Consider the following 13601-nt stretch of genomic DNA (forward strand, 5'->3'; position numbering starts at 1 on the left):
TGTATAATTTTGTGCTAATAAAAACTAAAGTGGGGTACACACAAGAACAATCTGGCTGTTTTTGTCATGACTTCCCCCTTTCCCCCCACAGACAGCCCGAATATCTTATGTCATGTAAGACTGAGGTGTGTTACGAGTGTCCCAATAATTGGCTTCAAAACTGGTAAGGGCCGACAATCATACAGTCGTGGTCAAAAGTTTACATAAACTTGTAAAGAACATAATGTCATTGCTGTCTTGAGTTTCCAATAATTTCTACAACTCCTTATTTTTTGGTGATAGAGTGATTGGAGCACATAGTTGTTTGTCACAAAAACATTAATAAAGTTTGCTTATTTTATGAATTTATTAGGGGTCTACTGAAAATGTGACCAAATCTGCTGGGTCAATTAATATTTGGTTACATGTCCCTTGGCAAGTTTCACTGCAATAAGGTGCTTTTGGTAGCCATGCACAAGCTTCTGGTTGAATTTTTGACCACTCCTCTTGACAAAATTGGTGCAGTTCAGCTCAATGTGTTGGTTTTCTGACATGGATTGTTTCTTCAGCATTGTCCACACGTTTAAGTCAGGACTTTGGGAAGGCCATTCTAAAACTTTAATTCTAGCCTGATTTAGCCATTCCTTTGCCACTTTTGATGTGTGTTTGGAGTCATTGTCCTGTTGGAACACCCAACTGCGCCCAAGACCCAACCTCCGGGCTGATGATTTTAGGTTGTCCTGAAGAAATTGAAGGAAATCCTCCTTTTTCATTGTCCCATTTACTCTCTGTAAAGCACCAGTTCCATTGGCAGCAAAACAGGCACAGAGCATAATACTACCACCACCATGCTTGACGGTAGGATTGGTGTTCCTGGGATTAAAAGGCCTCATCTTTTCTCCCCAAAACATATTGCTGGGTATTGTGGCCAAACAGCTAAATTTTTGTTTCATCTGAAACTTTCCTCCAGAAGGTCTATTTGTCCATGTGATGTCAGATGAAAAAATTTTTTGAGCTTTTTGTGTCGCAAACGACACGAAAAAGACGCTTAGTCACTTCCCCGCCCCTCCTTCTTCGAGATGATTATGAGTCATTCTTCATGTGAATGGGAATATATGAACATCCTAGCACTTGGCATCCTAATGGCAGCAGACCTTGTACAGTAAGTGATGTTTTAATATGTTTGTTGGCACCCATGAAGTCTGCAGTGAGTAAGAAAAAAAAAAAGAACATTGTGATGCATTTTTTAAATTCAAAATATTTCAATTTTAAGTGGTATTATGAGTGTGCCCGTTACTACATTACATACATACTTACAGCATGTACTGTATATAAAACTTTAACTGAGGCGTTTGGATGATTTTCTAAGGGCTTTATAGGCAGAATAGACCAGCTTCCATAGGCTCCATTGTAAGCTGACTTTTGATCGTATTTTTAAAAACATTTTTTTAGAAATACATCCGTCATCATGTCTTTCAAAATGATTGTGAACGATAGGCAAACTTGCAAGAAAAAGTGGTGTTCCCCTTTAATTTAAACAAAACCACTAAAATGGTACGCAGATATTTGTGAAAAATAACACCACTGACAAAGAGACGCTGCAGTCACATAAACTGTGAGGTAATGGAGTAATTTGGCTGACTTATAAAAGAGCAACTACAAAATAGTATCGATTCCACCACGATAGTATCAATCTGATACAAATAGGGAATACATGACCCCGAGAGAGACAAGCGATAAAAAAGGGGTGAATGGAAGGAATGGAGTATGGCTCCCTGGTGGGATAGAATCTTCATGTGTGTGCTGTGCTGTGTTGACATTATTGTAGCACACAACACACAAAGATCAAAACTGCTCAATGCCTGTTTTTATCTTTATGTGTGGGGTCTGTGACAAATTAAAAAATATCTTAAGATTTTGAAAATCTTTTGGTGTATTTGCCTTGACCGATTTCTGTGCTTGACTGAGGGCCATTGCTGTCAGTTCAATCTAATTAAACCCCAGGTAGACTTATAATATACTTAGATGTATGCAGACAACCTACTCTGTGAGTTGTATGGGCTGCCTCCATAGAAACAACAGATGTATAGTTTCTTGTTGATGTCTTTAAAATCCTTAGCGACCTGAATGGCCAACTCTCTGGTGGGAGCCAACACTAACACCTGCAGACAAAGAATAGTTAATAGCAGACACAGGTTACGGTATAAGACACAGTTATATAAAAATGATGTGTTTAATGACTGTGCAGACCTTGGGAGGACGCCCTCTTGCCCGCGCCACTGAATCCAACTGGAGCTTCTCCACCAGTGGGATGGCAAAGGAGAAAGTCTTTCCTGTTCCTGTACGGGCTTGGGCCAGTACATCTTCTCCATCATAAACACAATCAAATGTTTTGACTTGAATGTCAAAAAGGTAAGAGACACCACGAGCTGAAATGAGAATTTGCAATTTGAGAAAGAAGACGGGATGGCATATGTAGACAATTGAATAACATGAACAGTAATGTGTCATTTGACAGCCTGTCCACAATAAATCAGCAAAGCTCTTAAATTTAGCACACCGTTATACATACGCAAAGTTAGGTTTTTTATTAAGTGTGTGAACACCAGATGGTCACTTCAATTTAAAATGTTTTCACATCTCTTAGTGGGATGCCAAAGATTTTATTTTACCAAATGAATTTCACCAAATAATTTTTGAAAAACTATCCAGTGCTAATGATTAGGGATTGGTGGCGTGCGTGCCTAGGGGACATTTGTTGAAATTGTTAAAACTTTGTTTAATTTACTTTAGTACAAATTCAGGAGGTCATTTATTTCTTTATTAAAATATTCCGTTAACTTGACGGGGTTTCCACTTGATCGTGGCGCATCTCCCACAGCAGCTTAAAAAATATATACAGTATATATATTATTTTTTAGGTGAAAACAAATTCAAAGTAATATAATGTATTGTAGCGTTTAGAAGACACAAAGTCGTGCGCTCTTTTTAATATATATATATATATATATATATACATACACACACACACACACACACACACACACACACACACACACACACACACACACACACACACACACACACACACACACACACACACACACACACACACACACACACACACACACACACACACACACACACACACACACACACACACACACACACACACACACACACACACACACACACACACAGTACAGGCCAACAGTTTAGACACCTTTTCATTTCAATGGGTTTTCTTTATTTTCATGACTACCGTATTTCCTTGAATTGCCGCCGGGTATATAGTATGCGCCTGCCTAGAATTACTGCCGGGTCAAACTCGTTTCGCAAAATAATTAGCGCATGCTTCGCATTACCGCCGGCTCAGGATTAACGCCGGGTCAAACTCGTTTCGCAAAATATTATTTTTTATTAGCACATGTCTAGAATTTCCGCCGGGTCAAACTCGTTTCGCAGAATAATTAGCATATTCCTAGAATTTCCGCCGGGTCAAACTCGTCACGTCACGAGTGACACTTCACCTGTTATCATTTTCAAAATGGAGGAGGCTGATTTCAATAATTTGAAATCACATAAAGGGAAGAAGATTAAGAGCTATTCAGTAGGATTTAAGGTCCAAGCTATTGAATATGCTAAAAATAACAGTAAGCAGCTATGTTTTATTAATATATCGTAGCTGCGTGTGTCAAATATGAGTCATTAAATGACTCCCGCCTCCTGGTGGTAGAGGGCGCTAGTGATCCTTCCTGCGACTACTCGGCTGCAGTAGAAGTGACAACAAGCAGCAACAGCTTTAGCAGCGATCGTTTATTTTTTCCTCTCGCTTGCACTTTTTACATGGAGATTACATATCTAAAATAAAACAGTTTTCTAAACTGGACTTTCAATCGAAGCAGGGGGTAATAATTAAAGGAATATCTCCATCGAGACAGAGAGACCTTTAAAACTGAAGAAAGATAAGGAAGACTTCTATAAACAAGTTATCAATGCTTTTGGTCAGAAGGAGCTGCGCATGGACTTCATTTATAAGTAAAGGTAAGACCATAATAACGTTTTTTTTATTAAATGTGCTTTTCATGATGGTATCCTTGCATCACACTCAAATTTATAAGCGCAGGCCTAAATTCACCGCATGCCTTTGGTAAGGGCTGGAGTGAGAAGAGGATTTAAATTAATCACCGCCCCGGCGCCAATTCAAGGAAATATGGTATTTACATTTTAGATTGTCACTGAAGGCATCAAAACTATGACACCTGTGAAGTGAAAACCCTTTCAGGTGACCACCTCTTGAAGCTCATCGAGAAAATGCCAAGAATGTGCAAAACAGTAATCATAAAAAAATACAATCATGTGTGCTTACGGACTGTATCCCTGCAGACTGTATTGATCTATATTGATATATAATGTAGGAACCAGAAATATTAATAACAGAAAGAAACAACCCTTTTGTGCGAATGAGTGTGAATTAGTTTAAATGGGGGAGGTTGGTTTTTTTGGGTTGGTGCACTAATTGTAAGTGTATCTTGTGTTTTTTATGTTGATTTAATAAAAATAAATAAATAAAATATTTTTTTTATTTTTTATTCTTGTGCGGCCCGGTACCAATCGATCCACGGACCGGTACCGGGCCGCGGTCCGGTCAGGACTCAGACCAGTCAAGTTTATCCACACCAGACTCAGTAATCTGTCTTCATGGACCTTGCTTTGTGCACGGTCATGTTGGAAGAGGAAGGGGCCCGCTCCAAACTGTTCCCACAAGGTTGGGAGCATGGAATTGTCCAAAATGTTTTGGTATCCTGGAACATTCAAAGTTCTTTTCACTGGAACTAAGGGGAAAACTCTTGAAAAACAACCCCACACCATAATTTATCTTCCACCAATATTCACACTTAGCACAATGCAGTCCGAAATGTACCATTCTCCTAGCAACCCCCAGACCCAGACTCGTCCATCAGATTGCCAGATGGGAAAGCGTGATTCATCACTCCAGAGAACGCGTCGCCACTGGACTCTAGAGCTTTACACCACTGCATCCGACGCTTTGCATTGGACTTGGTGATGTATGGCTTAGATACAGCTGCTCGGCCATGGAAATCCATTCCATGAAGCTCTCTGCGTACTGTACATGGGCTAATTGGAAGGTCACATGAAGTTTGGAGCTGCGTCGCAACTGACTGTGCAGAAAGTCGGCGACGTCTTGCACTATGCGCTTCAGCATCCGCTGACCCATCTGTCAGTTTACGTGGCCTACCACTTTGTGGCTGAGTTGCTGTTGTTCCCAAACTCTTCCATTTTCTTATAATAAAGCAGACAGTTGACTTTGGAATACTTAGGAGCGAGGAAATTTCACGATTGGATTTGTTGCACAGGTGGCATCCTATAACAGTTCCACGCTGAAATCACTGAGCTCCTGAGAGCTGCCCATTCTTTCACAAATGTTTGTAGAAACAGTCTCCATGCCTAAGTGCTTGGTTTTATACACTTGTGGCCGGGCCAAGTGATTAGGACACTTGATTCTGATCATTAAGATGGGTGGCCCAATACTTTTGGCAATGTAGTGTATTTTGTCTTTGCAGTGCATTCAATTGAATATAGGTTGAAAAGGATTTGTAAATCATTGTATTCCGTTTTTATTTACGAATTACAAAACGTGCCAACTTCACTGGTTTTGGATATTGTACAATAAGCTGCAACACTTGAAAAATATAGCAAAACTATATATGTAAAGAAAATATGTTTATAATTATTAACACATATTTTGGTTTTGCCTTTTTAAATCAAATATCTGCATCATAGCAAATGATATGCTAAGATAATATAGACCACACGCCATCAAGCCATGCTTCTAGTTAAAATACTGGAACAATAAGTCACACAACAGCTTAGACAAATTTTTGATGAGGTATCGAAAAGTAAACATGATTAATACCTTTTAGCTTCTCAATGGTGTTCTGAGAGATTCTGAAGTTGGAAAAGGCCCCTTCTTTTTGTTCTGGTGTCTCGTCCTAAACAATTAGAACCACTTAGTTAAACGTGAGAGCTTTTAAAATGGGAATTGCACTTCTTATGAATTGTGCATCATTCACAATCCTAATGCAAGACAAGCACAAATGTTTTTCTTTTTTTATGCAATCTAACTTAAATAAGTGCTAGCAAAAGTCAGCTAACAATGAAGCTATCGGGATTTGCTTTATTCTGCCTATAAAGTGCTCTAAAATTAATATATCCACTGTAAGTTGGGCTGCACAATTTGGCAGCTACAACTACAGGCTCCGCTGCATTTCAAACCAAGCACGATCAAAGTCAACAGGCAACCAACCACCAGGGGGCGACCAAGACAGTGGACTCATGTGAGAGCAAGTAAAGCAGACCTTCTCCGGGTAAAAGATGGATTTCAAAGTTTACCAACTTCTAGATTTATGGCAACAATCTTTTACTATACAAGTGAGATGCATGATTTAAAATCTAGAATTAATTTTTACCAACTCAGAGGCGATGCAGCAGCAGCTCAGTATGTCAATACGGTAGCATCAAAAACTAGTTAGCTCTCTGTGATCACAGCATTGCTAAAAATAGCGCTTATAATTAGAATTTTGCTAATACTTTGTTAATATTCACTTTGTTAATAGACAGTTCCCCTGTTAGAAGACTAAATGTAAAGGCAGACGACATGACAGTTAATTTAATTTCAGTTCAGTATTTGTCACATGTCAAAAGCTATGAAATAAGATGACAAATCTTACAATTTCTTTATCACTGTCACTGGTTGAGTCATCGCTTGATTGAGATGGGGTCGGGTTGGGGGTCTCAGCTGGTGTCTCCGGCATGGAATGTCCGTTGATAGCTTCAGCAATTGCTTTCTTTTTTTTGGTCTTAAAACAAGAAAGTAAAGCCATAATTTAACGGGTTACATATAAGCTTTCTCACAGTGTTAAAGCAAAAAATCATGCTGGTATTTTTTTAGCACACATCTGTTTAAAGGGTAAACCAATTCTAACCTCTTTATCTGCTTCTGTGCTCTTCTTTTTCTTCTTTTTGGGTGGTTCAACATCATCAATGTTGTCATTCACATCTGTGGCCTCATCGATGTGCTTATTTGTTTGGTCCTCTGCAAGCTTGTCTTTCTTCTTTTTCTTTTTAGGTGCAGGAGGTTCACAGTCTACATCTTCCTCCACCTCCTCCTGTGTTACCACCTGCTTCTTCTTCTTCTGTTTCTTGCCATCCTTAGATTTGCTCTTCATGTTTAGGAAAGAAGACATTTGAACATATTACAAAATGTTTTGATACATTTATAAAAGCCTTAGCCTGCAGGTAATATTTTGATACCTTATATAGTAGGGGTGCCACGATTTGTCAACGTTGTGGACAAATATCAACACTAAAATTTGTCACCAACAAATACATTTGGCTACAATGGTCATGGCGTGATCATTCGTGTTATTTTGTAAGGAATGCAAGTCAGCGCAGCCACTCGAAAAAATGTAAAGTGTGGGAACATTTCCTATTATTGTTTTTAAAACACGAATGCCTTGGTAAGTTTGCAAAACAGATCTTGTTTTTATGACAACATCTGTGAGCATTTTAAGCGGGAAAATGTCGGACGTCCGAAGGATGCAATCATGAGAAGGTAAAATAGTTAGCTTGTTTTCTTATGAGTTAGCAAGTGTGAGACAAAGTTGTGTACAAAATAACAAATTTTGGCCAACTAAACTTTGTCTAAATCAATTCAAGTACCGGTACTTTTAAAAGCAGTGACAATTTGCAATGCAATGAAGAAAGGCACAATAACAAACTTCAATCTCACGCACACATAAAAAAGATTAGGCACCAATACACCAGTATCGTAAGAATAAACATACAATATATTTACGCATCTAAATTGTTAAGAATTAATCATTAATAGAATTATATACATTGAAGCTATTAGATTGCTAAGAAAAGCCAGGAGGCATTCAATAATCAATAATATACTAGTGTGCATCCTATCAAACATAAAATGCTTGTTTCTTTTTGAGCTGGTTAGTTTTGGTGTTTTACTGTGTATTGTTATTGCTGTTATTTTAACCGTCCCTTAATCCATTAAAATATACTACTTAAACATTTTGCCAGTCCTGGTTTATAAAGGGGAACTGCACTTTTCTGGAATTTTGCCTATCGTTCACAATCATTATGAAAGACATGACGACGGATGGATTGAAAAAAAATGCATTCTAAATAAAAGTCTGCTAATAAGTGGAGCCAATGGGAGGTCCTTTACTTCGCCGATGAAATCCAATTAATAACCATTCAAAAAGCGCCAACAATACTCCATTCACATTTTGTGATTTGAATATTAAAGTATTAGTGATATTGTTATTATAAGCGCTAACGCAGACAAACTATAGCGTCGCTGTGATCACAGGCCAGTGTAACATTTCGACATGATAGACTGGCAAGGTGTTTGTTCACTTCCTTGCTCCTTTGAAGTTTATTATAAATCATAAATCATGCATATCACCTGGACAGAAGGAGTTTGGGGATGCATTTAGGTCCTAAATGGTCCTAACAGTCATTTAGAACCCGGAAATGGCGAGAACGACACGAACAAGGACAATATTGGAGACAGACGCACTTGTCCCCACACTAAAAGTATACAGCAAAGGAGAAAACTATTTGATGTTTTGCAGCAGGCAATGTGTCGTGAATGTTGTCAAAACTTATTTATAAAGTCTTTAGTTTGCTGACTGGGATGCTCCCTCGTCCCTTAACTGCTTTTTGTTGGCCAAACTGTTGTACTGAAACACTAGGGAGGCACAAAACTTAAACGAAATACGTCCCTCTATCAAAATGTAAAAATAGAGATAAAGGTAACCTGTAATGACAAAAAGCTGACAAGTTGATATTATTAAAGAATTGAAAAAACGAATATTTGTCTTTAAATACATGGATAACGTTTATCTATAGTCTTTTTATAAGACATTACAAATGACATGATGGTATTACGTTCACACCCCAACACTGCTATACCTAACAATCAGTAATCATGATTTCAATATTGATAACAATAATCTTAATTATTACTTTGGCCATTATTGGCAGACCTAGATCTAATACATAACACTATTTGCAGAGGTTAATTTCACCACACCTAGTGTGTGTGTGACTATCAGTGGTACTTTAACTTTATCTATATGGACAAAAAGTGCAGTTACGTCTTATGGCCAACAGGTGTCATCTTTCAAAATGAGTTTATACATATAATATATATATATATATATATATATATATATATATATATTAGGGCTGCAACAACTAATCGATTAAATCGATTAAAAAAATAGTTGGCGATTAATTTAGTCATCGATTCGTTGGATCTATGCTATGCGCATGCGCAGAGGCAATTATTATGTTTTTTTTATTTATATATATTTTTTTATAAACCTTTATTTATAAACTGCAACATGTACAAACAGCTGAGAAACAATAATCAAAATAAGTATGGTGCCAGTATGCTGTTTTTTTCCAATAAAATACTGGAAAGGATAGAAATGTAGTTTGTCTCTTTGATCCGATTATTAATCGATTAATCAAAGTAATAAACGACAGATTAATTGATTATCAAATAAATCGTTAGTTGCAGCCCTAGTTATAATCATGGCAAACTTGTTAACAGACACGAAGACGACTATTTTTGGACAAATGAGGATTTACATCCATATCTTTCTTCAGCTGAATACACGAACGGAGAATGAACTGCTGCTTATAGAAGCGAGCACAAGGAACAGGGTGAATCGTTGTCGCAGACGGAAGCCCAGAGAGTGAGGTCGGTATGATTTGGTCATGCTGCAAATCTGGAACTTTTGAATACCTACTATGCTGAATTATTGGAGTACCATAATAAACTGGAAACGTCCCTGGCCAGCTTAACCAAACGGACTACCGTCCATTGCTCCCATTAGCTGCATTGCTAGCCACCTAGAACGAGCCAATTGTTATATGGTAGAAAGTGAACAAAACAAAAACGTTTTGTCTTCTTGTCTCTCGTTATTGATTGTGAACAATAGGCAAAAAAAAGAAGCGCAGTCCCCTTTTAAAGTCCCTAGAGCAGGGGTGCTCATTACGTCGATCGCGATCTACCGGTCGATCTCGGAGGGTGTGTCAGTCGATCACCAGCCAGGCATTAAAAAAATAGTCCTAAAAATGAGCGATCATAAATCTTCACTATGACGTCACTTTCGTCACTTGATTGACATTCACGGCACCCGAGGGTCTTCTGAGATGACGCTGGCTGCTGCCAGCTCATTAAAATTACCGACTGGAAGGCGAGAAACACTTTATTTTAACAGACTCTGGCGCCGTACCTGTCGTCAAAACTCCAAAGACCGACTGCACAGTTGCACAATAAAAGCTCTGCTTCATTCTGCCTGCGCTACCAAAATAAGAGTCTCAGAAAGCTGGCGTGCACAAGCTAGCAAGCTACGGAGTTTGCCGACAATGTATTTCTTGTAAAGTGTATACAAAGGAGTACGGAAGCTGGACAAATAAGATGCCAAAAACCAACCACTTTCATGTGGTATTGGACAGAAAGGGGGACTTTTTTTCTCCTCCATTCGAAAATGCGGACGTTATCATCACCACTGTCTGATTCCAATCAATGCAAGTCATCACAATCAGGTAATACACCAACTTATATTCTTGTCTTCATGAAAGAAAGGAATCTATATGTGTTAAACATGCTTGCATTATCTTTAACCACCTTTAAGTTGTTAACAATATTAACTATATGTGTTAAACATGCTTGTATTATCTTTAACCACCTTTACGTTGTTAACAATATTAACTATATGTGTTAAACATGCTTGTATTATCTTTAACCACCTTTAAGTTGTTAACAATACTAACTATATGTGTTAAACATGCTTGTTTTATCTTTAACCACCTTTAAGTTGTTAACAATATTAACTATTTGTGTTAAACATGCTTGTATTATTTTTAACCACCTTTAACTTGTTAACAATATTAACTATATGTGTTAAACATGCTTGCATTATCTTTAAACACCTTTAACTTGTTAACAATATTAACTATATGTATTAAACATACTTGTATTATCATTAAACACCTTTAATGTATTAACAATATTAACTATATGTGTTAAACATGCTTGCATTATCATTAAACACCTTTAACTTGTTAACAAAAACATATATTTCATAAATAAGTAAATATAAATTATATATATGAATGAGGTAGATCCCCACGACTTGATCAATTGAAAAGTAGCTCGCCTGCAGAAAAAGTGTGAGCACCCCTGCCCTAGAGTGAATATTATTTACCAATGGTGATCTGAAAAAGCAATTGTACTTGTTAAACATTTTACCTGAAGTATTTTTTTTATATAGGCTACTGAAAAATTCTGAATTGCATGTAAAAGAAGCAGATACAATAATTGTGAGGATAAAAAACAGAAACTGATCATTTGTATATGATTACAGTGATGCAGTTTATGCTGGAGTTTGAAGGTTTACACCATATTTTGTTTATATAATACGAGCTGGTTAAAAAGTAAAATAAATCCTACGTAACATTCCATCCATCCATATCTACCGCTTGTCCCTTTCGGGGGCACATTCCCTGCGCATTAAAAACGGCATCAAAAGACCAAGAGGTAAGAAAAGTGGACACAAAAGGCGAGTATAGAAGCTAGAGTGCTATGAACCCAAAACGTAAACATGCTGATTTGTGTGCTTTTGCAAGTCGACCTTATGTGACGTCACAACAATGCGACCAAAAAAACACCGGATCTCCAGTGTTGCAACGTTTTCGCAGTCTTTAATTTTGCTGTCAACTTCCGGTATCCATATGGTTTACAGATCTGTTCTCAAGCACATGGCCTTCCCACGTGACGATGTTCTTGCTAGGCTACGCTGCGAATGTACAACCCCACCTCGACGACATATAATAAAATGACTGTCTTCTTTAACATTGTTGCGTAAACCTTAGTGTTCAAACCCATTATGTAACCTTACATTGTACCCGTTTAGAAAAGCGCGTCACCGTTTCGAAAGCCGGTCGTCAAATGATGGTCACACTAGCATCATATGCCACATGTTATGGAACAGGGAAGCAGCTGAAACGGGAGGGATTTAAAAGTCAGCCCGAGAGTCAATATGCTCACCTTTGAGGCCTTAAGTTCCGCGGCGGCGTCCACCTCTTCTTCCATATATGTGTCAGTTTCTACCATGACTTTAGATGGCATTTCCTCCCCAAGTTGGAATCACTCGATCTGAACACACGCAAACACGCGGGCACGCGGATTGAAAAGAGGGAGCCTAGCGCGTGTGCCCGAGAACAGCTTTTCTTCTTCTTTTGTTTTACGGCGGTTGCAGACTGACTTCGTGCATCACCGCCCTCTTTCGGATGTGAATGGTAACTTAATGGCTCGCAGACTAAAGTTTGAAATTATACATTGAATCAAATTTCCTATTAATAAATACATATACACATCTATATGTACACACTCATTATACATCAATACTACTTATAATAACCAACATTAAAATACACTATATTCTACTAATGATCTAATCTAATGACTGCCATAACCACAACACCAGGGGGAGCTCCACTAACCACGTTAAACCCAGATTCCGATCTAACAAAGGTCTTAACTCATTCTCCTTCTATGCCACATCAATATGGAGTGCACTACCAACAGGTGTAAAAGAAAGAGCATCTCTATCCTCCTCCAAAACCGCACTAAAAAAACACCTCCAGTCAACTTCAACCCTTGACGAACACCTTCCCCCCTCCACATCCCACCTCCCCGGATTGTAAATAATCAAATGTATATACTTGTTCTTATGCTTTCTGAACTCACTATGTTCTCTGCTCGCTGTACATATCCTACCAAGTCAGACCTACACTGTTTCAATGTCCATTTCTCTGATGATGCAATTGTTGCACCCCCGCCATAGAATTGTTATATCAACTAAAGCCCACACTTAAACTTTCCACGTGCAAGATTGAATCTATTTAAAAAAGTTATTTCATAAGAAGCCAAAAAGTGCAAAAACAATAATGTTTGTGTTGGAGGAGTTGTGAATGACTGCAGGGCCACAACATTCGGTACACCTGCAAACTGCAGGTGTATCTAATTCACAACTCCTCCAACACGAACATTATTGTTTTTGCACTTTTTGGCTTCTTATTAAATAACTTTTGTAACCTATTTTCATGGGCTTTCCTCTTTGTGATGTTAAGTTCCTGTTATGCGCTGTTATACAGTATATGCCTTGAGCTCTTATTTTGAAGGCACTAAGAGCGGAAGTGATGACACGTTGCGGAGGTTTTTGAAAGAAGGTAAATAAAGTGGTCCTCGTGTAAACTGGAGCCTCCGTGTTTGTTATTTTGTAGTTTCATACAGTATAGGCGACATTTATAAACCCTCGGTTACACTTTTTTAAATAGATTCAATCTTGCACGTGGAAAGTTTAAGTGAGGGCTTTAGTTGCATGGACTTAATTTATAAGTAAAGGTAAGACCATAATAACGTTTTTTTTATTAAATGTGCTTTTTTGTGTGCTACAGTTTGTATGTGTAAAGTTAAAGTTAAGTTAAAGACCAATGATTGT

The 13601-nt window shown here is 38.0% G+C and overlaps 1 protein-coding gene across 1 annotated transcript in view; it reads right to left on the reverse strand.

Moving 5' to 3' along the window:
• ddx21 (DEAD (Asp-Glu-Ala-Asp) box helicase 21) overlaps positions 1 to 12349 on the reverse strand; it is a 27877-nt gene extending 15528 nt beyond the window's left edge. Inside the window, exons 1-6 of the mRNA XM_061964252.1 lie at positions 12146 to 12349; positions 6987 to 7223; positions 6732 to 6860; positions 5918 to 5993; positions 2230 to 2408; positions 2024 to 2141 (exon numbers count right to left, since the gene is read on the reverse strand). Coding sequence (XP_061820236.1) covers positions 2024 to 2141; positions 2230 to 2408; positions 5918 to 5993; positions 6732 to 6860; positions 6987 to 7223; positions 12146 to 12226 — 820 coding nt within the window. The 5' untranslated portion in view covers positions 12227 to 12349. The remainder of the gene's footprint in view (positions 1 to 2023; positions 2142 to 2229; positions 2409 to 5917; positions 5994 to 6731; positions 6861 to 6986; positions 7224 to 12145) is intronic.
• Between the last annotated feature and the right edge of the window lie 1252 nt (positions 12350 to 13601).

The sequence above is a fragment of the Nerophis lumbriciformis genome, linkage group LG06 (genome assembly GCF_033978685.3).
Source record: "Nerophis lumbriciformis linkage group LG06, RoL_Nlum_v2.1, whole genome shotgun sequence".
Taxonomy (NCBI): Eukaryota; Metazoa; Chordata; class Actinopteri; order Syngnathiformes; family Syngnathidae; genus Nerophis; species Nerophis lumbriciformis.